Raw genomic sequence first — 21123 nt, forward strand, 5'->3', positions numbered from 1 at the left:
GACATGTCTGAGGAACAACAGGACAGTATAGTCGGTATCGAAACACCAACAGAAATCGCAACCAACGACACCGAGTATATTGGAGACAAGACTCAGCCAACCGAAGAAATTCTGAATGCTCTGAATGCTCTCAACCAGACAACCGCTCAAAACGGACACGAACAATCTCCAGCCCAACAAAGCAATGTCAAGCAAGATACTCCGAGTCAAGAAACTCCGTCTGAATGGCATGTTCTGCGCGAGAAGCTGCGTGAGCAACTTCATGATCCAGACAGCTGGAATAAACTCGTCGACTTCGCCGAGGCGCGCGGTGAAATTGAACAAATAAAACAGACCTATGAAGCTCTGCTTGAAGTCTATCCCAACACGGTATGCACCTTCCAGCCTCGCACTCGACAGTCCTTAACATGTATCACAAATACCAAGTCGTCTGCTCAAATTGCCTACCTCAACCATTTCCTGAGCCCCGGTCTCTTTCCGTACGCCGAAGAACTCTTCAGAAGATTCCTGAGATCCTCTCCTCTAGTTGACCTCTGGAAGTTCTATCTTACCTACGTCAGGTCAGTGTGATATGTGCGCTATATTCCAGATGCATTGAACTACTTGCACAGACGGGTCAATACATCACCGGCCAGTCGCGAAGCTGTTAGCAAAGCATACGAGTTTGCCTTGAGCCGTATAGGCCAAGACAAAGATAGCGGGGATATTTGGAGTGATTATATCCAGTTCCTTAAGGCCGGAGAGGTTTGTCATTTTCCTGCCACTTTTAGCACGCTGTTAACGCCTGTGACAGACAACCACAACATGGGAGGAACAGCAAAAGATGGATGCACTGCGCAAGGTCTACCATCGCGCCGTTCAAATCCCTCTCGAAAATGTCGAGAGGCTCTGGTCAGAACTGGAGACTTTCGAAAACAGCCTCAACAAGATAACGGTGATTGACTTTGCTAATATGACACGATGTGATACTGACGGCGGTACAGGCCAAGAAGTTCATGTCAGATCTATCCCCATCATACATGCAAGCTCGTACAGTGCTTCGTCAGCTCCAACGGCACCTAGGACCGTTGTTTCCTCCGCCACCAGCTTCTTCGTCGACACGACCACATCTATATCTCCCTCCTACTCCTACGTTTAATGCGGCTGAAAGGGCGCTTGTCGGGGCTTGGAAAACTTACTTGAAGTGGGAAGAGAGCAACCCGCTCGAGTTTGAGGATAAGGATAAAACAACCCTTATTTCACGTATACAGGGTGTGTATCGCAAAGCTGCTATACGAATGAGGTTTTATGCGGAAATATGGTTTGTTTCCAATTTTAACTCTGTCATGGATAGCTCATGGTCTGTACAGGTATATGTCGTTCGTGTGGACAAACAGCATGGGTAAGCCGGAAGAGGCGCTGAATATCCTCAAGTCTGGCATGGAGGCCAATTCTACCAGCTTCCTCCTTCACTTTGCATACTGTGAGCTGCAAGAGTCCCGCAAGGAACACGCTGAGGTCACCGCGACGTTCGACAAGTTCCTTGACGTCTTGCGTGCTGAGTTGGATGAGCTCGAGAATCGTGTTAATTCCATCAACGCGTCTTTTACGTCTGATGGCTCCGGTCGTACCGTGCCTACGAGTGCTCCAACTGGGAATGGTTCAGGGTCGTTAGAAGCGGGAACGATCTCCAATACTTCTTCCTTTGCCACTCAGGCTTCCGATGAGAAACCTCCAAAAGTCAAAGAGCTCTCCGACCGAAGACAAGAATATGGTGTTGTTTGGATCATGTACATTCGGTTTGCACGACGTGCTCTCGACCTCAAGGCTTTCCGTTCAGTTTTTGCGAAAGCTAGGCGTGACCGATGGACGCCATGGGAGGTCTATGAAGCTGCTGGTACGTTAAAGGCCCGAGAGTTAGAGCCGCAGATAATGATGGTCCCTCTTCAGCTCTAATGGAATACCACTGCAACAAAGATGGTGGTACTGGCGTGGCATCGCGTATTTTTGAGAAAGGTTTGGAGACTTATGGTGACGAGATTGAGTTTGTTCTGAGATATCTTGGATTTTTGATATCCGTGAATGACGAGAACAGTTGAGTTCCATTTTCTTTACTTGTTGTTCGTCCACTCACTATTTTTCCGCCCAGACGCTCGAGCTCTTTTTGAACGGGTTATCACAGCTTTTCCGCCTGAACGCGCTCGTCCTCTGTGGGAAAGGTGGGCTCGTTATGAGTACCAGTATGGTGATCTTGAGGCAGCACAGAAACTTGAAAAGAGAATAGCTGAAGTTTATCCCTCGGGTACGTGCACGCATACTTCATTTAGGATGTCGAGCTCATAGTTCTCTCAAGATCCGCCCATCAAACGGTTTGCTCAACGACATACATATCTGGGAACTGATGCCATTGCAGCACGGGATCTTGGGTTTGCCATGGCAGCTCGTCAGCCTGCCGCGTTGGGTTCAGCTAGCACCTCGAATTCTATTGAAAAGCGAACGGACTCTTTGTTCTCCTTGACTTCAGCTTCGCATATGCCGGCCGGCCAGCCGCCCACAAAGAGAGCCTCATCTCCGGACTACAAGAGACGTGAGGGATCTGCTAGACCTGACTTTGGCCCCCCCAGCAAGCGGCCGAGGCCATCATCTCCGCCTCGCGACCGTGACCGAGAGAGGTGGGAGGGTCCCCCTAGAAGGCGATTTGGAAGTCCCGCAGGCTGGGAAAGAGAGCGAGACAGAGAACTGCAGCATGTTAAGAAAGATCGCGAAGATGACAAGCCGTCTACTTTGCCCACAGTTATTTCATGGTTTATTGGACAGCTACCTAGCCCAGCTTCCTTTGATGGTCCGTTACACTATTTCCAAACTCTGAGGAATTCCTGATGCGAAAATTATTATAGGCCCCGTGTTCCGAACTGATGATCTGATGATGTTGTTACGCAATGCTGTGATTCCTAGTGCTACCAGGCGTGCTACCCCACCGCCTACGCCGCTCCCGCCGGCGCCTCCTGTTGCCCGTACTGGTGCGTATACTGATTGATTCCAGTGGACATATCTTCTAATTTATGCACAGGTGGTGGTCGTCCACCTCCGGATTATGGACCATACCAAGGACCTGGAGGAGGGACTCGCGGTGGTCGCCGTTATTAGTTTTATTTCGACGTGCTTAAAATCTAACCCGTGGTTTTTCGTAATTGATGCCTTCCCTGTATTTTCTTTATAATCATATTGCAAGTCCAGTGATTCCGCAGCACTCTCATCATCATGTCGCTTGGAATCCATCACTGACACTTGATCTTGATCCTATCACTTACACCAATAGACCACTTCTCGACATATCACTGATTGATTGGTCCTCTCGCAGATCAAACGCCTCTCACGCGACTTCTTCCTCTTGCCAAGTGCAGTTTCCTTTGCCTGAAACTATTGGGGGCCAGTCCTAGATGATGGCGACAATTCCACTCATTGACAATCAGGCAAATTAGTACCTGAGATGTGCACTGCTTCGCGCCTTCCTCAGAACCTCCCGAATATGACACTGACAGAATCCCACAACTCTGGCAAGGAGGCAGCGAGGATGGGCCGGAATCTTTCATCATGCAGTTTATACCGCAGTCTCTTCATTTCGTCAAGATGGTATGTCCGTGTCGACCTGAGCATATTCTCGGCAATGACAGTCCGCCATCCAGTGACCTCGTGTGTATAGCTTCTAGATTCCTCCATGATATTTCGGAGGCAGTATTGCGCTCATGCATGGGTATCGTGTGTCCATCATTGATATTGCTCAGGATGAGAAACTGAGCGTTTAAGTCATTGTTTCAGGCAAGATTTTATACTCGGCCGGGTTTTGGGACTTGGCCGGTCTGACCCTTCAACGTAGTACGAGACAGGCGTAGCAATTGTGTGATGCAATTCTTCTACTGCTTGCTTTTGAGTGTCCACCATTTGTGAGGAGACTGCCAAGACCGATCTCGTTCGTCTTTCCTTACAATTGTTATCTGACATAGTATGTATGTATACCGACTGTTGGTAACATGCACATGCATCAGGTCGATAAGAAATAGGGGTAAAGAAGTCCAACTCGCCTAGAGGCAGCCTACATGCGCTTTTTTTTTTAAAAAAACTTTGAACGATAGGTGACAAGCGACGAGTAGTTCGATGAAGGACTGACGAAATTGACGACGTATGCCCAAGATCACATTATTTAACAACCTTCACTTTTTATATACTGTGCACTTTGTCATCGAGTCTCCTACCTGCCGTCCTTGCTTTGCTCATTTAGAGAAGGATGATCCTTGAATTCAAACTAGTTAATCTATCACCGGGGTTTAAACGTGAATGGCCTGGATGGACCTCGACTAACAAATGCTGGAACCGAACAGATAAAGGCGTTGCGTTATATGTTTTATAACATAGTCTACCATAGCAAGCTCACAAGAGATATCCCTAGACTGTCGCCATCTCACATCTATACGATCACTGTAGCAGAATGGGCATATCCCGTCTGAAATTTACATCAGCCAATATACAAACTATAAATCATCTTGGAACGAACCACAGCAGGAGGGTAGTAACTCGGGTGCTCCAAAGCGCTGTCAGACACCTGGAACCTGTCCACTTTAGATGTTTGGGGAGAAGTGTCTTGTAATTCATGTGAGATGTTGACTTGTACATCTGGGCGATAGATATGCGGGGGTCGGATTTGTGAACCGTATGAGCTTCCATCCGACCCTAGATAATGACGCGCATTCAGGAGAGCCATATAGGAGTTCACGTATACTAAGTGCTTCAAATAAGCTTTCTGTGTGCGATAGAAAACTATTGAAGCGTACATTTGGACAGTAGAAATTCAATTCCAAGGAAGACGAAGTTGTCTGGCATTGCTGCGTCCTGTAGAAAGCAATAATAAGTCACATGTTGTGATTGACATCAGGATTCTCACCGTGATGATGCATGCCATCGAGCACATGCTTAAGAAAGTGGGGTATCAGTGACAGGCTGGTGAAAGAATCATAACGAGACGCGTACCTCGTTAAGCATCCTGTATTAATAATGTCTCTTACGAGTGTCTGAAGAGTTATATCCGTTCTGTGATGCTATCAGCCAGAGGAACAAAACATCAGGGAAAGTCATACTTAGTGAACCCCGTCTTAGCAGAGATAAGAAGGTAACACAATGAAGAGGCGATGAGAAAGTCAATCAGAGTCATTGTGCTTAAACTCAGGTAGATGGTCCACCGAATTTTGGACAGGTCCGAAAATAACTGGGACTTGAATCTAGATCAATGTGTTTGGTGAGAAAGCAACAGGTGCAGCGAGAGATTGATTTACACAGCCCAGAACAGGACTAATGAATTGGGATAGAGGTCAGCAGTGGATCAATAAAATTTCGCATTTTACTTTACCGAAGCCAACACCTGCGATACAGATGGTTTAATGTTAGTAAGAATACTCGCGACGCAATCTATACACTTGCTTGATGCAAGGACGATGGTAACCGTCTTGTGATCGTTTCAGGGTGGGAGAAAACAAGCTATGACATGGACACTTACCATTAACACAGGCAAAATTCTGGTCCTCCCTTTGCTAACTAAGACTATCAGGTGAGTACATCGGTGTCATTGTAGTCCGCACAGATGCGTACTTATCCATATACGCTGCAAGTATAGTCTATATGTAAGTATATCAGCAAATTAAATCCACTGGCAGAGGTAATACTTACATGTGCACGCTATACACAATAAATACCTGAGAAACAATGAAGAATATTACGCAGCGGTTCGCATGTTTTGACTTACGTCAATGACTATTAGCGCCTACGCGTAATAAAGTTCAGGAAGTGGCAGTCCAGTATAGTTGCAATCATTGCGCACCTTGAAACTCCACACCATCTTGAGAAGTGCCGGTGGATTTGCGTAGTTGGTGATCAGATAATAGTATATCAGGTGATTCACCAAACAGACATGCAAAACATCGAGTAACCTTGCGAGTGCGATTACCAAGTCAGCCCTAGCACCGGTAACAAGCCTTAGAGACACTTACCAGAGCCAGCATACCTTGAATCATTGAGTTAGAACAAGGTCTGTATTTCAGTCTAGGGACTTGCCGCAAGCTTGTAGAATGTGAATCCCGAGTTCTTGCGTGACTGGAAGTAGAGAAACGCTTGGACGTTACTCAGACCGAAAAGACTATCAAGATCAGTAGGAACTGAGTGACCCCATGATATATTGAATACTAGACTCACATTGCACCGATAGTTCCGCCAATATAAAGCGCCCCGAAGGTACTATCCAGATCAAGTTGAGCCATGTTGGACGTAGTAGAATACAGATCTCATAAAATGGCTATGAGACGGTCATAAGGTCCTTGAAGTTCGTGATTTATACCTGTTCTGGAAGCGGTGCTCTCGTAAATCAAGAGGCTCAGCTAGGAACGGGCAAGAGTAATAGTCAGAAAAGTGTACATAGAACCGTAAATAAGAGAGCTCACCTCAATTTTGGATCAAAAGACTGGGGGAGATTATTCGGGGGGAGAAGAATTAATACGCTGGAACGTGTATGAGGTGTGTGATTAATTGATTGCGTATATATGTAAAAGAAAAGGATCACGGAGTACGTACAAGAGTGACGTCGAGGGTCATGCATTCATGTCTTAATGACACAACCCGCACATGCAACATTGGAAGCGAAGAACACTGTCCGCCTGCTAGAATGATCGGACTGATTTTAGTAGACAGGAAGTCCTGTGCCTTGATGTAGATGGGGTACATTGACATTGATTTGAATTACCTGCCGCGCAATTCTGGCGTGTAAACTGCAATACATCTATGTACACAGCCTCCATCAGTTCCGGCGTCAGCGTCACGCATCACTCCGAGACGATTTTGAGACTCACTACGGGAGATGTCTCAAGCGAACTTTAGGTGCCAAAGTCCCTCGGTGTTGTAGTAAATCTCGGGGGATCGGGTATACTAAAAATATGTATCACTGCAGGATATACTTTGACGCCAAATTGCCAATATGTATATATAGACCTTCAAACCGTTCCTCAACCTTTGTTGGAGTCAGTGTACGGTGCGAGTCGATCCGCGCAAAGGCGATAGGGGGGCTAGTAACAAGTACTAGTATATATAGCTGTCTTGATGGAAGCGGTTGCAACGTTTCGATTTGACATAATTGTATGTGTTACCACAGTCGAGCTCGACTCAAGACGGATCAAAATACCATGGCATCTCGATTCCACGCAAGAGGTAATGTCAATATTACAAACGCTACAAGTACTAACGATGTAAAGATACATAGAGCTACGAAATAAAAACAATAATCTATCACATCAAATCGATAAAGTCAACACACTCCAAACTTCAAGGCGAGTCAGGAACATCACCCCCAGCAGCAAAGTCATCCAAAAATTCCTTCAGAGTGTCTTTCATCTCTCGTATGAGCTCATCACGATCCCAGTCAGTACGGCGTCTCCAGATGCACCCAAGCACTGCTGCACGAAGCTGTTCGAGAAGCTCAACGGAGAGCTGTGCGGTTTTGGAACACAAGTCATGCTGAAGAGTCGAAAGTAGATGCTCATCGACGTGGAAGTCTGGCAAAGGAGTTGGGGTTCTTTCTATTTCGACCGGGGGTACAACCACCATGGGTTGCTCTTGTATAACGTCAGCAGCGGGGGATAATGACCGAGTGGCTAGCGGAGAGGGCGTGCGCGGCGGCAGCATTAATGGATTTAGAAGCGCGACTCCGATCGCTGGGGACAACAAAGGAAGAGGAGGAGTACACCCATCTTGCGCGGGCACGGTCGACGGTCCTGCACCATTGAGGAGGTGGGATATCAAGGTTGCTGGGAACCCGCCGTCAGGAGACATCGGATTTAAGAGCATAGGGTCAAAGCCAGCCGGTTTCCGCGGGGAAGGAGAGTCGACAGCCATCGCACTTGGATTTGACAGACCGTCGATAACGATAGGTGCACCATAAACGGGCAACGCGTCGCTTTCAAGAGGCGGCTGAGCGTCATTTGCAAAACGCACAGCTGAAGCTCTATTCTGAGCGCGAGATGCACCGATGATGTCCATCGGGTCATGATCATCGTCGCTCGTTATCGTCCGCTGACGTTTCGAGCTCCGAGGGGTGCTAGGTTCTTCTGCCTTATCGTCACCTGATTCAGGAGAACCGCTGTGACGCTCAGTAGAGCGTGCCCTTTTCAGTCGCCTTTCCAATTGTAACGGATCCGTAATAGTAATCTCCAGTTGCTGGCCATTGTGGCGAGCACTCCTGCGAGGCGCTGCCGCACCGTTCTGAGCGTCCTCTCCGGCCCGGCCCTTCCCTTTCGCCTTCTTGTGTTCCTCCCTTCTTTTTCGCTCCCGCTCAGCCATCCGTTGACACTCATGCTTAAACTGAGCATCGAAGTCTTGGATGTTCACTTCGGCAGCAGTCAGCATAGCTTGTGCCCTATATAGCCTGTCACCAGTAGGATCCTGATATGAACGTGCCGCGGCGTTGAAAACAATCTTGTTGATATCGTCTAGGAAATCTTGCGGAGTGAGGTATTTGCCCTTGTACAGGTCAACGTGCATCCTCTCGAGGTCCATGTCGAATAGTTGTGGCTCTTGTGGCTGTGGCGGCGCCGGGTGCTCAATTGGTTGAGGATCAGGGTGGACGCCATTGACGATGCCGTTTGACTGCTCCTGGGTGACCTGCTCACAAACGTCGATGACATCATTTTCGGCTTGCATGGTTACGGTAGTGGTAGTAGCAATAATTTCCACTTCGTTGACCACAGGAATTGGATCGAAGTCATACTCCTCCTAAAGCAGGATATCAGTGACTGCAGACAGTCAATAATCATACTCACCCTAGCTTTCTTGGTAAATCGTTTGAATTTGCGTTTCAGCTCTGTTAGTATAGGGCCGAGACGATACTTCAATAATGTAATGACACGCTGGTCACTCTCTTCCTGAACAGCAAGTTCAGTAGCGGTCGGCTGACGGGGCTCAAGCGGTGGCGCAATCGGTAGCTCCTCAAGAATTCGTTTTCGGCGCTTGATACCATCCGCGAACTGATTCGGCGGTCGACGGATGTCAGCGATAATACTCGAGAAGAAGGCTTCTCGCTGAGCTTCAGTGGGACTTGGTAGTGTGAGGCGATTCTCGCGGATCATACCGAACCATGAACGGACGTCATGGGGTAGTGAGGAAAATGGACCGTCTACAATGGCAAGTACGAGGACGGGATCCGTAGGCGCAAGCGAATCAAGCATAGATCTAACAGTGGATCGTGCAGTCTCGGAAACCGCTGCTGACCATCCATCGAGAGAAGGAAGGTAGATAACCGAGGGCTGGTGTCTTTTAGCCTCGACGAATAGTTGAACCACAGCGGCTTCCACAGTCTGATAATACCATCAAGGGGACGAATATGTCATGACGAGATAAGCTTACCCGTGTTGAGTCCCCCATAAGTGTCCCCAGATCGAGAGTCTGAACATGATATCCCTCCAAATGATGGAGGGCGGCGGCTCCTAAATAGCCTTGTCCCATACCAGCAGGCCCATGGAGTACCAGCCGTGGTCGGTAAACCCGCAAGGTCTCCATAGCTATGGGACAATCAGCAACTCCATCGACTAATCAGCGGTCAGCACTCACATTGGATGAACAGTTCTCTATCAAGGGCATTTGCCTCACTGTCCTCTTCCCACATAGCTTCTTCCAAAGCAGTGCGCTTTTTGCTAACAGGAAGAACCCTGTTAATAGCATCTTTCACCCTCTCTAAGGTGTCCGAAAGCAAAGGAACAAGCTGAGTCGGGAGAGGTGAAGCAGATGAGGACGACGAGCGTGCGGATGACGGGACAAACTCTAGAAATGAGACGTCAACTATAACAACCATCTGTGTTGCATTAAACAAACGTACTTTTGATGGAGATCATGAAGTCCCTGAATGTTACGCCGATGGTTTCGGGCTTAAGCAGCAGCCGGTCACTGGACTGGTATATCTGAGGATATCGCCGCTGAATAGCGTTCAAAGCCGCCTCGGTGCATAAGGCCTGTAGTATAGGTGAGTATGACGATCAGCGCGCGTAGCTGTGAATTGGCATACCCGAAGATCAGCACCACCATAGCCCTTGGTGAACTTTGCAAGTCCCTTGATATTCTCAGCACCGTCCCCGTCCTTCCAGCCCTCCCAGTCCTTTGTCATGATCGTCAGTATACGTTCACGAGCCTCGAGAGATGGAAGGGGAAAATAAAATTCCCTGTCGAATCGGCCAGGTCTTCGGAGAGCAGGGTCGATGGCATCTGGACGGTTGGTGGCGCCTATGACAATCACCTGGCCACGTCCGTCCATACCATCCATCAGCGCTAGAAGCGTTGAAACAATCGAAGCGTGGATCTGATCTTGCTTCGATGACCGGACGGGTGCCAATCCATCAATTTCATCAAAGAAGATGATACTCGGTTGGCAATTGCGTGCTTCCTCGAACAGGAGACGCAGCTGACGTTCAGCCTCACCAACCCATTTTGACAGGCAGTCGGCACCCTTGCGCATGAAGAAGGCTACCATATTATGAGAGATGATGTCCTGGCGGAAAGGAGTGCAACTTACAGACTCCCTTGCCATTAGCCCGACAGCTCGCGGCAAGAGCACGGGCGAGGAGCGTTTTTCCTGTACCAGGAGGACCATGGAATAGGACTCCACGAGGAGGCGTTAGATTGAATCGCTGGAAGACTTCTGGGTACAGTAGTGGAAGGAGTGTCATTTCCTTCAAAGAATGGATATCTGTAGACAAGAGGTCAAGAACGTATGGCAACGGAATGGAAGAATACGCACGATCATCCAAGCCTCCAACTTCATCGAAGGTAACGTTGGTGTTTACTCCCAATGGGTCTGCGTCAGCCAATGCTGCAAATAGATGAGTTTGAGACGATTTGCAAGTGGTAGCGGTAATCACCTGCATCACCAATTTTACCCAGGTTCGACGGGGTGCCAGCAGCAGCAGCAGCAGCAAGGTCGCCTGGCAGTAAACCAGCGCCACCCGCGGAGACAGGGCCTCCGGCACCAAAAACACCGGCACCCCCAAAAGGTTTACGGGGTGTTCGAGTTGGGAAGTCGGAATCCTAGCATAAACTTGGATTAGCTGACTGCCATATACGGCAAACAGGTATGATGACGCACCGAGTCATCAGCTGGGGCCATGCCCATCCACCTGCTCAGTTCAGCACCAGAGGCACTCCATCCTGGTCCACGCCTTCGATTACCCCCACCTCGACCACCAGCCGGACGCGGTTTGGCTTGTTTCATCTCCTCCAGCGCTGGTGGGATGGCATAGTTTATTTTGGCACGTTGTCGTAGTGAGTACGGTCGGCCATTCTCCTGCAGCTCCCGAAGATCATGTTCAACCTCGCCATCCAAATCCACTTCACCTTCGGCATCGAGGTCGTTATCCGAGGATGTGCGTGGTGCGTCATCAAGGGAGCCATCTGCATCGGCTGAGCCATCCGATGGCTCGTCGATATAGCCATCATCCATTTCAGCAGCGGCTTTACTTTGAGCACGCGTCAATCTCTTGGGAGGGTTGTTACTGGGTTCATAGCGCTTGGGTTGACGAGTGACACGTCCACTAGAAGTTGTAGGAGGGGGTGGGGGGTTCTTGTTCCTATTACGAAGGACACGACGATTACTTATTATGTCGTCATTGATGGAACTGCGTTTGCTGGAAGAGCGCGTTTTTCGACGTGGTTGATCGTCATCTTCGTCATCACCATCCATCGCGTCGATATGAGAATTGACGAGTTCGACATCTTCATCATCCCGGAATATCTTGTTGACCTCGTCATCACTCGACTCGCGATATTGGGTTAGCTTGACCGTGCGACCTCTCTGGGATTTGACGAAGGTAGCAGGGGGAGGAGATTCTGGTGATTCCGCAGAGACCGGTGGGTGGTCGTCTTCACCCATCACAGACTTTTCACTTTCGAGGTACTCTGAACTGGATTGGGAGAATCTGCGGTTTCTGGTTGAGCGACGCGGAACATCGATACCTTGAGTCATTCGAGCTGGTGGTAGCCTAATAGTTGGAGGAATCTTGATGGTGATTTTTGGTACAAAAGGCGGTGGCTCTTCGTTGGGCGATGGCAAGTGGAGTTGTTCAGATGATTCTACTGGATGAAAGTCCTGCTGAGGAAGTGGTGGATCGGGATCTTGCATAGACAAATGTCACAGCGCAAAATCGCGAAAAAGGAGCGCAATAGGAGTGCGCAAGAGAGACTTGAGGTTCACGCCGCTTGTTGATTATTTCTTGAACGATTTTAGATGAAAATTGGATGAAACAAGTAAGAACGTTGGCGGAAGCACTGACACTACCTTTGTTTGCAGGTGGCTATTGCCTGCTATTGATTGTTTGGCTTTGTTTGTATTTGATGGCGCGTGGTGACCATGTTGCTCCGAAGTTGGTGCCCTCCCCATTTCCCCCTCCCCTTCAACTAGCCAATCCTCTCAAAACGACCAAGCCTCTCCAGATTAAAACCATAGTTTCTTTACAATCTTGGTAGTTTCAGAGATGCACGCAGAAATCCACGAATTTGAGCAGAAAAAAAGGAAAAAATAAGGCTGGATGAAGACTTTTAGTTGAAGTGGTTGACAAGACGTGGTGGAAGTTCCAAGGGAAGAAGTGCTCAGTTTTCGTCGTCGATGTTGCTGTTTGCATCCCTCCAACTTGCTGAAGGCTCATGACGTAAACAGCAATTCGCGTCCCGTGATCTTGTCACACATGTGACCGGACTTACCTTTGATGCTGATCAAAGCAACCCAAAAAAGGTGCGCGTATTCGTTTCCACACAAGCTGTCAAGCAAGCCCTTCAAGGCGAGTTTACGGCAACAGGCCAACCTATGACATTTAAAGCGATAGCCCGCAGAAGTGCTTTCTGGTTAATTTCTCCCATATCTCTCTCACGTATTCACGACCTGTACGACTTCGAGTTTTTTTTAACTTAATGAACAACACTTTTCCATACTCTGAAGCTCGAGCTTCGTTATCTGAGCAAGCAATCACCCAGGACGCGTTGTCATCTAATATCCGAACCGAGGGATTCCCATCCCATGGTGCGCCTTTGTCCTTTCAACCACTTCAAAATCCTCTAATTTATTCAAATTTCTAGTCGCGAGATCTAGCAGTGATTCAGAGCTTACTAGCTCAGACAAGCTAACCGCACTCCCCGACTCTTCTTTGACGCGTCCCCGTATCGTAAGCAGGGTGGAACGTCAGGGCATTCAAACTTCACAATCCCTAGACGATTTCATGGCCCATCCTAATGCTTCCACTCCTGCCATCCTAGAGGGTTCTGTTGGCAAGGGCAGTCCATTTCAACGCGTCTCTTTCGAGAGTGGCCATTCTCGCATACCATCCCCTCCCAGTAATAATTCTCGTCTACCCAATATTGTACATCACCCCTTACTTCGCGATGGCGGCGCTCCACCCTCAAGGTCACCGCTGATCGAGTCAGCACTATCTCGGTTTCGTCGCCCAAGCGACCCCCCGCGACCATCCTCATCCATGCGTGCGGGAGCTCAAACACCTAGGAAGGGTAGCTATGAAACTCCTTCCGCGTCACAATCTCGAGCTGCATCTCCCATGCGCATATTCTCATGGCCTGGCTTTCATCGTAGGGAAACGCGCGAAGAACCATTCGTCCCTCAGAACCCCTTCCAAAGGCGAAACCCATTACGCAGATTTTCTATCGGTAGCCCTGAATTCCACAATATTGAAAGCTTTGATCCCAATTGCGAGGATGCGCTCAAGCAATGTCTACCCCGTCCAATAACATGTTCCCCCTTCAAGACTTCGCGAAGATTCTTCCGCTCCTCTCGTTATTTTTTAATGGACACACTCCCCCGGCAAATCTACCTACATTTACTGCTTCGCCTTCCCTCTCTTTATTTTTCACGCATCGCTCGTGTATATGAGGATGCAGAACTCAGTCGCCCGGATATTCAACGATTGATCGATGCCTGTGCGCCCCAACTCCAGAACCCCAACTCCAGCCATGTTCCGCCAGGAGCTCACTACCACCCACAGCCTGCTCTACCTTTAGCAGATGAATGGACCACCGCCAATGTCTCCCCAGCTCTCGTCCGATTCAAGCATTCCTGGGAGGCATTTATCGACTCCCTGCTCCGAGAGTGGAAGACCCTGAACCTTGTCTCGGCTTTGTTGCTTTCGTAAGTTACTACCGTTGCTTTACGTTCGGAAGTTGTTAAATGTCCCTCCTACAGTGCCATATTATCCATGTTTCAGAACAGCGTGATGGCTCAGGATCCTGTGATCCGCACAGCAGCGCTACTTTCGCTGACGTCCGCATTGATGAGCCTAACATTCGGCTGTATCTACATCGTCCGCTTTGGCACCATGAGAAGTATGTATAAAGCTACCCGATGGGCTGAGGTACGTGGCGTGTGGCGCTGTCATCCCTTCCCGCACGCTCACAGCAACCCCACAGGAAGCACGTAAAACAACAACATTCATTTGGTGGAATGTGTGGGTCCTATTGGCGATGCCTGCAGTATGGCTTGCCTGGTTTGTCCTCGCCGTTCCCATCACATTCTCACACGCTTACCTGTGCCTCTTAGGTCCATGTTCTTTTTCATCGCCGCCATTCTCTCCTTCGTGTGGCGCTCTGATTCTTCAACAGACAACACCAGCCCCGCACCGCTTTCCCCATACGCTATACTGGGCCCGCGCATCGCCATCACGTCCCTATTCATAATCGGGTTGATCGACTTCATGCTGATCGTCAAGACACTGCATAACTACGGACGCGCGCGGAATGCAGAAGGTGAAATACGGTTACTGGGCACGGATGATTCGTCGCAGGCACGGCCTTCTGCTGACCGTGAGCGGGAGGACCGAGGGAGACGGGCAGAACATCTGTCAAGAGGCAGAGCTCGCTTCACGAGAGAGGGGCGTGGGCATCTTGATAGGGATCGCCCGTCTGAAGGTGGCGCACTATCAGCCGTCACAGGTCTCGGCCTCACAAACCTTGATGGCGCTCTGCATTCTAGTCCCCGTAGCTCCAACGAGTTGTCGCGGGAGAAGGACAAGACTGTGGTGATTGTGGCTACCAATGATTGAATAGCATTGTGTGCTTAATTTGGACTCTTACAATGATACCTCCGCTCTTTTTGATCCTTCCGCGTGCAGTTGGGCTGTACAGACATTGTATTACTATTGACCTACTCGTCCACTCTTTTGTGTACCTTACGTGTAAGTAGTCCCGCGAAGGAAGATCATTCAAATTATTATTGGATGGTTTAGTCAGGCACGTTGGAGACAAGTTACACCATAAAGAAGTGATACACCAAATCTGAGATCAAGTCAGGTAAGCCACAGATAGCGAGACAAAACAAGGAAACTCCATCAGAACCAAAGCAGTATCAGGAACAATAAGGTGGATAGGAATGCGTATTCAATAACGAGACAGTGCCAAAAAGATTCGTCTGATAAAGATCTCCCAACGTGCATAGATGGCATACGGCGTCTACCGTGGAAAAAAAAGCGCGGTAATCGTGATGATTTAGAGTACAAAGCAATGACGCGTTCGGACGGCTTCTGAAACTAACCACAGGATGAACGTCAATCGCGTGGACAAAAGATGCTACTCACGCAACAATCATCTGCGAGAACCTGATCTGCCGTTATAATTTGGCGGAGGAAGTTGGGAATTGGGGGGCTGACCCCCCGTGTGGTTCGGCCGGGAAGGATAATGAAAGGGCGTAAAAGCCTTGGTGAGGAGCTCTGCTGCGCCACATCCAATAAAATGGGTGGCGAGATCAAGACCGGGTGGGAGAATTTCGTGACAGCGCGGGCAATCAAGCACCGTTTGTCCAGATGGTTGCATGGCACCGACAGGAGGAGGGATAAACCCACCTCTCGTTGGTGGAGGAGGCTGCGCGTACCCGCCACTGGACGAGGGAAGCGATAAAGATGTGTGGTGCGAAGGGACCTGAGAGTGTCCACGTCTGTTGCTAACGTTGGAGTTTGAAGCGGGAGTGAAGTATGACATAGTGATGCAAGATTGTTTGAGGATGAAGGCTGAAGAAAATTGACAGACGAAAGGGGTTTTATATGGAGGATGCACTGCTGTGGCCGAGGATAGGCTTTGCTTTAACAATGCGGGGATCTTGAGATCGGGCTGCAGTGTCCAAGGTTACCTACAAACACGAGGCTGCCAAGTTACAGAACAAAGTGGATAGGGAAACGCCACAATGCAACATACCAATACATGAGGGGGGCAGACAAGCTGGCCTTAAACCCGGTGGGAGGACAGAACTCAACTTTATTCGAATTTGGACCTTGGAACGGGGCCATATTTGCGATCCTTTCCTTCCACGATTGACTCATTTCGATTAATAAATAACCGAGAATCCTATTATCTATGAAATTGCCGTTATTCCGAATTATTTGAGAATAAACCCCACCTTGTACGCCCGCACCCGTAATAATTTGCCGAGATGAGTTGTTGGAATGGGCTATTGTGATGCCTGATCATCCGCAGAGTCCGAAATAGGTCAGCGATAGGAGCATAATTGCCGACATATTCTAAAATTGCAAGAATAACGGTCAAGACTCAATTGAGCTCGCCAACTGGTGGAAGAACTTCCATGGCTGATGACCCCAAAAAGTATAATAAAGGGGATTCTTTTCGAAAAACGGGTGATTCGGTCTGAATCATTTCCGTGGAAGTTGGGTGAACTAGTGTTGCGGGCGCCGCTGGCCTTAGAACGAGGTTAATTGATATCTCTTGCCATGGGTGTAAATGTATTCCAGGAGGAATCGGGAATTGGAAATGACGAGGTAAGAGTAATGGTATTGATGGTTGTGGCGACAGTGACTACTGAACCCAAGTTGGGTCACTTGGTTGATGGGTAGTCGGGTGTACCGACGAGACGTCGGCCCTACCCTAGTACACCCCTCGCTCATCATCTACGACAACCTGTAGTAACTTCGCGGTCGCTGATCCTCGTGTGCTTCAAGTTATTGGATTTGCCTTGGAAAATGCACGCCTCCGATGGTAGGTGAAAGGACATGAACTATGTTCATTGAACAAGAATAGAAATAGACGCGCACAAAATAATGCTGCGGGACTCCGTTCATACGATTCACCGATGTCATGAATGTTAGCGACCGATGATCCTCATCATCGGGATGATCATTAAACCGTGGATGACCATCGGACGGTGCCGATTCTCCGGCAACGGCCGACGGCACTTTGCGTAGCTACTGAAATGCGTTCAACGATGAGCGTTATAATATTTACAAGCGTAGAGATTGCTTTCTCGGTATGCGGAACCAGGTTCTCCTCCTAGGATTCGTCTGGAGATTTGAACTTAGCCCCCACGCATAATGAGTTCAGGACCAAGCAAGACTTATCTACTGTAAGCCCACCTAGTACTTCTCTGTCATATATACCGATCTAATCTCCGTCAAGCCTCATTACATTTAATCACACCGTTGCCATTGAATAGCTTGTGTGTAAATCGAGAACTCTCTTCTGCATCGTATCTTCAAATTGCTGAGGACCTCATGAGTCTGTCGCTGATCGCCAATAATATTCCCCGCTTTCACACCTCCATCATGATGAAGTGTCGTTGAACATGTTCCTATATTGCAATAACAAGCCCATTTCACCGATTTATTTTTATCCAACAAACGTGTCACGAGCCACGATATTGCAAAAACGGCATGGCCGGGAGCTTCTTATAGAAAACACTTACATTCCTCAGGACGTCGTCACCGCTCTGCGTGACAGAATCCGACTCGTGCAATGTAATCTTGGACCTTATCTCCCATCGTGGGTGCCAGAAAAATCACATTGCGGCTTGCATCCCGATTTCCGAAGGTCATCCTGAGGTCGTCAGTAGACATGCCCCCATGACCATCCATGTCAGGATCGAAGTTGGAAGCCGCCCAGGTATTTAAATCTCGTCATCTGAAAAGAAAGAATCAATACACACGCAGTACCATGTCTCTCCCTTCATCTGACCAGGAGAAACATCGGCCATCTGTTGCAGAAAACATTGATCTTCACCATGAGCCGATAAAACAACAATTCGACTTGGATCCAGCAGATGTCGCTGCTCATGCTCCGTTGCTGCGTGGTCGTAAGCTAACGGCTGCAGTGGCGTTTGTGGCAGGAACCGGGTTCACACTCTTTGGGTGCGTTGAGTAGCTAATAATTACAAATTCTCGTCATTTTGCGATTCAGGTATGATCAAGGTGTCATGTCGTCACTAATTACAGGAAATCAGGTAATGATATGTTCTATCGCTTGCATGCGAACATATACTCATCCTATAAGTTTGAGGGCACCTTCCCTGAAGTCGTAGTGGAGGCCAGTCACCCTGATCACGCCACTCTTCAGAGCTTCATAATCGCCATTTACGTATGTTGTCACCTTTTGTACGCCATCTTTTGTGCTCATAACGTGCAGGAAGTAGGCTGTCTCTTTGGTGCCCTGTCCAATCTTTGGGTGGGAGACAAGCTCGGTCGTCGAAGGTACGATTTTTGTAGGAGGCAGCATAATGATAGTCGGTAACTGAGCCGTCTGTAGCCCGTTAAGAGCACGGGCTGAGTTCCTTACAGGGGCAATTCTGCAAACTACTGCGTTTTCTTTTTCACCCTTGATTTTTGCTCGTATCTTTACAGGCTACGGAAACGGCCTGATAGTCAGTGATGTGCCAACTTGTGCCCAAAGTCCTGCTGAAAACAAGTTTGTAGACATCGACAGTGCCAATATATCACGCGGAGCTCTCCCCATCCGCAAAGAGGGGCCGAATGTACGTTGCTGATAGCATTAGAATGAAAAGATACAGATTTTTTCTAGGATAATGATGGAGGGGACTTTGATTGTGGCTGGAGTAACCATTGCGTAAGTGTGCTTTGCGTCAATCTTTTTGGAATTGACGACTGGCTTGCAGTTATGTGTGCGAATCATTATTTCATCAGTTCATTGTTACTGACAGCTTTCTTTAGTTAGTTGATTTAGCGCTGTATGTTTCAGTTCCATCACCAATTAAGTTTGATCTAGTTAATGACAACGATCAAATCAGATTCTTCGTGAATTGGTCGTCTGCTCAGTGGAGAGTTCCGATAGCACTGCAGTTGGTGTTTGAAATCATTATGGTGACATGCATCGGATTCGTAAGCTTTCTTTCTCCCCAAACTGCGCATACTTGTACTGACATGTCCGATTTGGTGCACTACGCAAGCTTCCCGAGTCACCGAGGTGGTGAGTTCTCTTCATTCTCCATGATTTTCGTGAAACTGATCAGAAACCCAGGTTGGTGAAGCGTGGTCGCAATGCTGAAGCAATGGCCGTTATATCCGCAATGGAAGACAAAGCTCCCGCCGATCCGGAAGTTCAGCGCACGTACTACGGTATTCGTGAAGCTGTTGCTGTCGAAACATCTAGTCAAGGTTCACTGCGTGAACTCACTACTGGGGGTCGCAGCCAAAATTTCAGACGAACAGTCATTGCTGTAGTATTTATGATTATGCAGCAGCTGACCGGCATCAACCTCGTTACTTTGTGGGTATTTCAGTCCCCTGATGCCGACCTGCTGTAATCTAAAAATGCATTGACGTTAACAGTTATGCTGTATGTCATGCGGCCACATTGCCTACCATGACAATGCTGATGTCACGCAGACTATTTTGTTCCAGCGTCTTGGTCTCTCCGATGTCAACGCACGGATTACCGCTGCTGCCAACGGCACAGAATATTTCCTTGCTTCCATTGCTGCTTATTATGCCATAGACTATGTAGGCAGACGCCAACTCATGCTGATTGGAGCCATCGGTCAATGCATCGTGATGCTGCTCTTGGCTGTATTAGGATATATTGGCAATACACCAGCGCAGATCGTGAGCGTAGTTCTCTTATTCGGCTTTAACACGTTCTTTGCTTTTGGATGGCTTGGCTTGGCCTGGTTATACGTCAGTACAGCAACGGCTGCTTTGATCTTGTCGCTGATCTAATCTTTTTAATTTTGATCTTCCAGTGCGCTGAGATTGCCGGGCTTAGAACTCGAGCGCCGACAAATGCGCTAAGCACGGGTTTGTCAATATTGTGCGCCAAGACATGGAAACAAATTTACTTACCCGTTTTTTCAGCGTCAAACTGGACTTTCAACTTTGTCGTGGTGATGATTGTTGGTCCAGCATTCAACAATATCTCCTGGCGAACCTACATCGTCTTCGCGGCCCTGAACGCAACCATTGTTCCAGTTGTTTACTTTTTCTTCCCCGAAACTGGCGGTCGGTCTTTAGAAGGTAAGTTGTACGCTGTCTTCTATCCAGGATTGGCCCTTGGCTAATTCTATCCTGGAAGACCTCGACGTTGTGTTTGCGTTGGCGTACATAACTGGTGAAGATCCAGTCAAAGTCTCACTTCGGAAAGACGTCCCGCTTGCTGGATCGCAAGAGGCGGATGAGATTCTTGGAGTCAGCCCAGGCGTTCAATATCACCCTACGGAAAAGCCTCCGATGCCATCCTCTTCACCTGGAAAAGCCAGAACACCGGTGTAGATGCGAAGGTTGCTGCATTGAGGCCTGATAGTAAGCTGCTCACGATTCAATCATATTGGGATGTGAGCGAGCTTAACTTATGGAATGCGTGCGGTCGCAAATTGAACGAGTTAGGCTAGGGGAAGAGGCAAGTACTTGCACTTCATTATGTATATTTCGTTGCTATCAATGTCAGGACTGGACCAAGTGGTCAGCTTGAAGAAAAAAGACTACCAGTGATAACGCACCGAATTAGTCAAGTTTACGGGCACGTAACCTGGATTCATCAGTTGACAGTGAAGTGATCACACTGACCTTTGACTCTGAGAGTCTTAGTGTGTTCATGTTCACCCTTGCAATGCAAGACGACTGGTTGCGAGTCTGCACTATGACTCCCAAATTTGATGTTTTTGGGTGTTGTTCAGGTGGCCTCCGAGTCTTGACTTAATTGTTATATAATAATACAATACGTGAGTTCGAGCGCCACGAGATGACCCATCGATTGAATAGCATGTTCTTTCAGACCCTGATTTCTGAGGGATGCAATTCTGATGAAGTATTTGATCGCTGTCATTTCTGGGCCCGTCATTTGCAA

At 48.4% G+C, this 21123-nt stretch overlaps 6 protein-coding genes across 6 annotated transcripts; 3 read left to right on the forward strand and 3 right to left on the reverse strand.

Annotated features, from left to right (window-relative positions):
* Positions 1–3: 3 nt before the first annotated feature.
* BJ212DRAFT_1480267 (uncharacterized protein) lies at positions 4–3126 on the forward strand (the record flags this gene model as incomplete). Its single annotated transcript, XM_041340052.1, has 10 exons — positions 4–560; positions 612–744; positions 794–934; positions 984–1300; positions 1350–1876; positions 1930–2073; positions 2129–2281; positions 2333–2821; positions 2877–2999; positions 3050–3126. The coding sequence occupies 10 exons, from the start codon at positions 4–6 to the stop codon at positions 3124–3126; spliced, it is 2661 nt and encodes an 886-aa protein (XP_041193965.1).
* A 1016-nt stretch (positions 3127–4142) lies between these two features.
* Positions 4143–6490, reverse strand: BJ212DRAFT_143294 (uncharacterized protein). Its single transcript, XM_041337711.1, has 18 exons — positions 6465–6490; positions 6362–6401; positions 6220–6307; positions 6082–6163; positions 6018–6031; positions 5849–5957; positions 5774–5791; positions 5698–5723; positions 5620–5645; positions 5528–5565; positions 5452–5476; positions 5381–5392; positions 5307–5322; positions 5112–5252; positions 5005–5064; positions 4919–4946; positions 4809–4866; positions 4143–4755 (listed from the first exon to the last, which is right to left on the reverse strand). Exons 3-18 carry the CDS (start codon positions 6282–6284, stop codon positions 4493–4495), a joined length of 981 nt encoding a protein of 326 aa, XP_041193966.1. The 5' UTR covers positions 6285–6307; positions 6362–6401; positions 6465–6490; the 3' UTR covers positions 4143–4492.
* Positions 6491–7338: 848 nt separating this feature from the next.
* BJ212DRAFT_1270196 (uncharacterized protein) lies at positions 7339–11737 on the reverse strand (the record flags this gene model as incomplete). Its single annotated transcript, XM_041330863.1, has 10 exons — positions 7339–8784; positions 8832–9365; positions 9415–9569; positions 9619–9828; positions 9884–10016; positions 10070–10524; positions 10574–10747; positions 10799–10870; positions 10920–11085; positions 11144–11737. 10 exons carry the CDS (start codon positions 11735–11737, stop codon positions 7339–7341), a joined length of 3939 nt encoding a protein of 1312 aa, XP_041193967.1.
* A 1783-nt stretch (positions 11738–13520) lies between these two features.
* Positions 13521–15095, forward strand: BJ212DRAFT_1270264 (uncharacterized protein; the record flags this gene model as incomplete). The annotated part of the gene is made up of 5 exons (XM_041330872.1): positions 13521–14185; positions 14240–14408; positions 14464–14540; positions 14594–14799; positions 14875–15095. The coding sequence occupies 5 exons, from the start codon at positions 13521–13523 to the stop codon at positions 15093–15095; spliced, it is 1338 nt and encodes a 445-aa protein (XP_041193968.1).
* Positions 15096–15633: 538 nt separating this feature from the next.
* BJ212DRAFT_1480271 (uncharacterized protein) lies at positions 15634–16026 on the reverse strand (the record flags this gene model as incomplete). The annotated part of the gene is made up of 1 exon (XM_041340053.1): positions 15634–16026. One exon carries the CDS (start codon positions 16024–16026, stop codon positions 15634–15636), a length of 393 nt encoding a protein of 130 aa, XP_041193969.1.
* A 1959-nt stretch (positions 16027–17985) lies between these two features.
* BJ212DRAFT_1480272 (general substrate transporter) lies at positions 17986–20549 on the forward strand (the record flags this gene model as incomplete). The annotated part of the gene is made up of 16 exons (XM_041340054.1): positions 17986–18179; positions 18229–18271; positions 18322–18405; positions 18454–18518; positions 18574–18799; positions 18847–18891; positions 18941–18946; positions 18996–19012; positions 19073–19163; positions 19232–19251; positions 19303–19551; positions 19614–19620; positions 19671–19958; positions 20024–20078; positions 20136–20294; positions 20353–20549. 16 exons carry the CDS (start codon positions 17986–17988, stop codon positions 20547–20549), a joined length of 1746 nt encoding a protein of 581 aa, XP_041193970.1.
* Between the last annotated feature and the right edge of the window lie 574 nt (positions 20550–21123).

The sequence above is a fragment of the Suillus subaureus genome (assembly GCF_016647635.1).
Source record: "Suillus subaureus strain MN1 chromosome Unknown BJ212scaffold_13, whole genome shotgun sequence".
Taxonomy (NCBI): domain Eukaryota; kingdom Fungi; phylum Basidiomycota; class Agaricomycetes; order Boletales; family Suillaceae; genus Suillus; species Suillus subaureus.

What these genes read in the sequence shown, in the direction of transcription:
- BJ212DRAFT_143294 (XM_041337711.1), bottom strand. Translation starts at nt 6,284, where the DNA reads ATGGCTCAACTTGATCTGGATAGTACCTTCGGGGCGCTTTATATTGGC. An exon ending in GAATTTTGCCTGTGTTAATG is followed by an intron (nt 5,477 to 5,527) that starts GTAAGTGTCCAT and finishes AACGATCACAAG; the next exon opens with ACGGTTACCATCGTCCTTGC. An exon ending in TGAATTTCTACTGTCCAAAT is followed by an intron (nt 4,756 to 4,808) that starts GTACGCTTCAAT and finishes TGAAGCACTTAG; the next exon opens with TATACGTGAACTCCTATATG.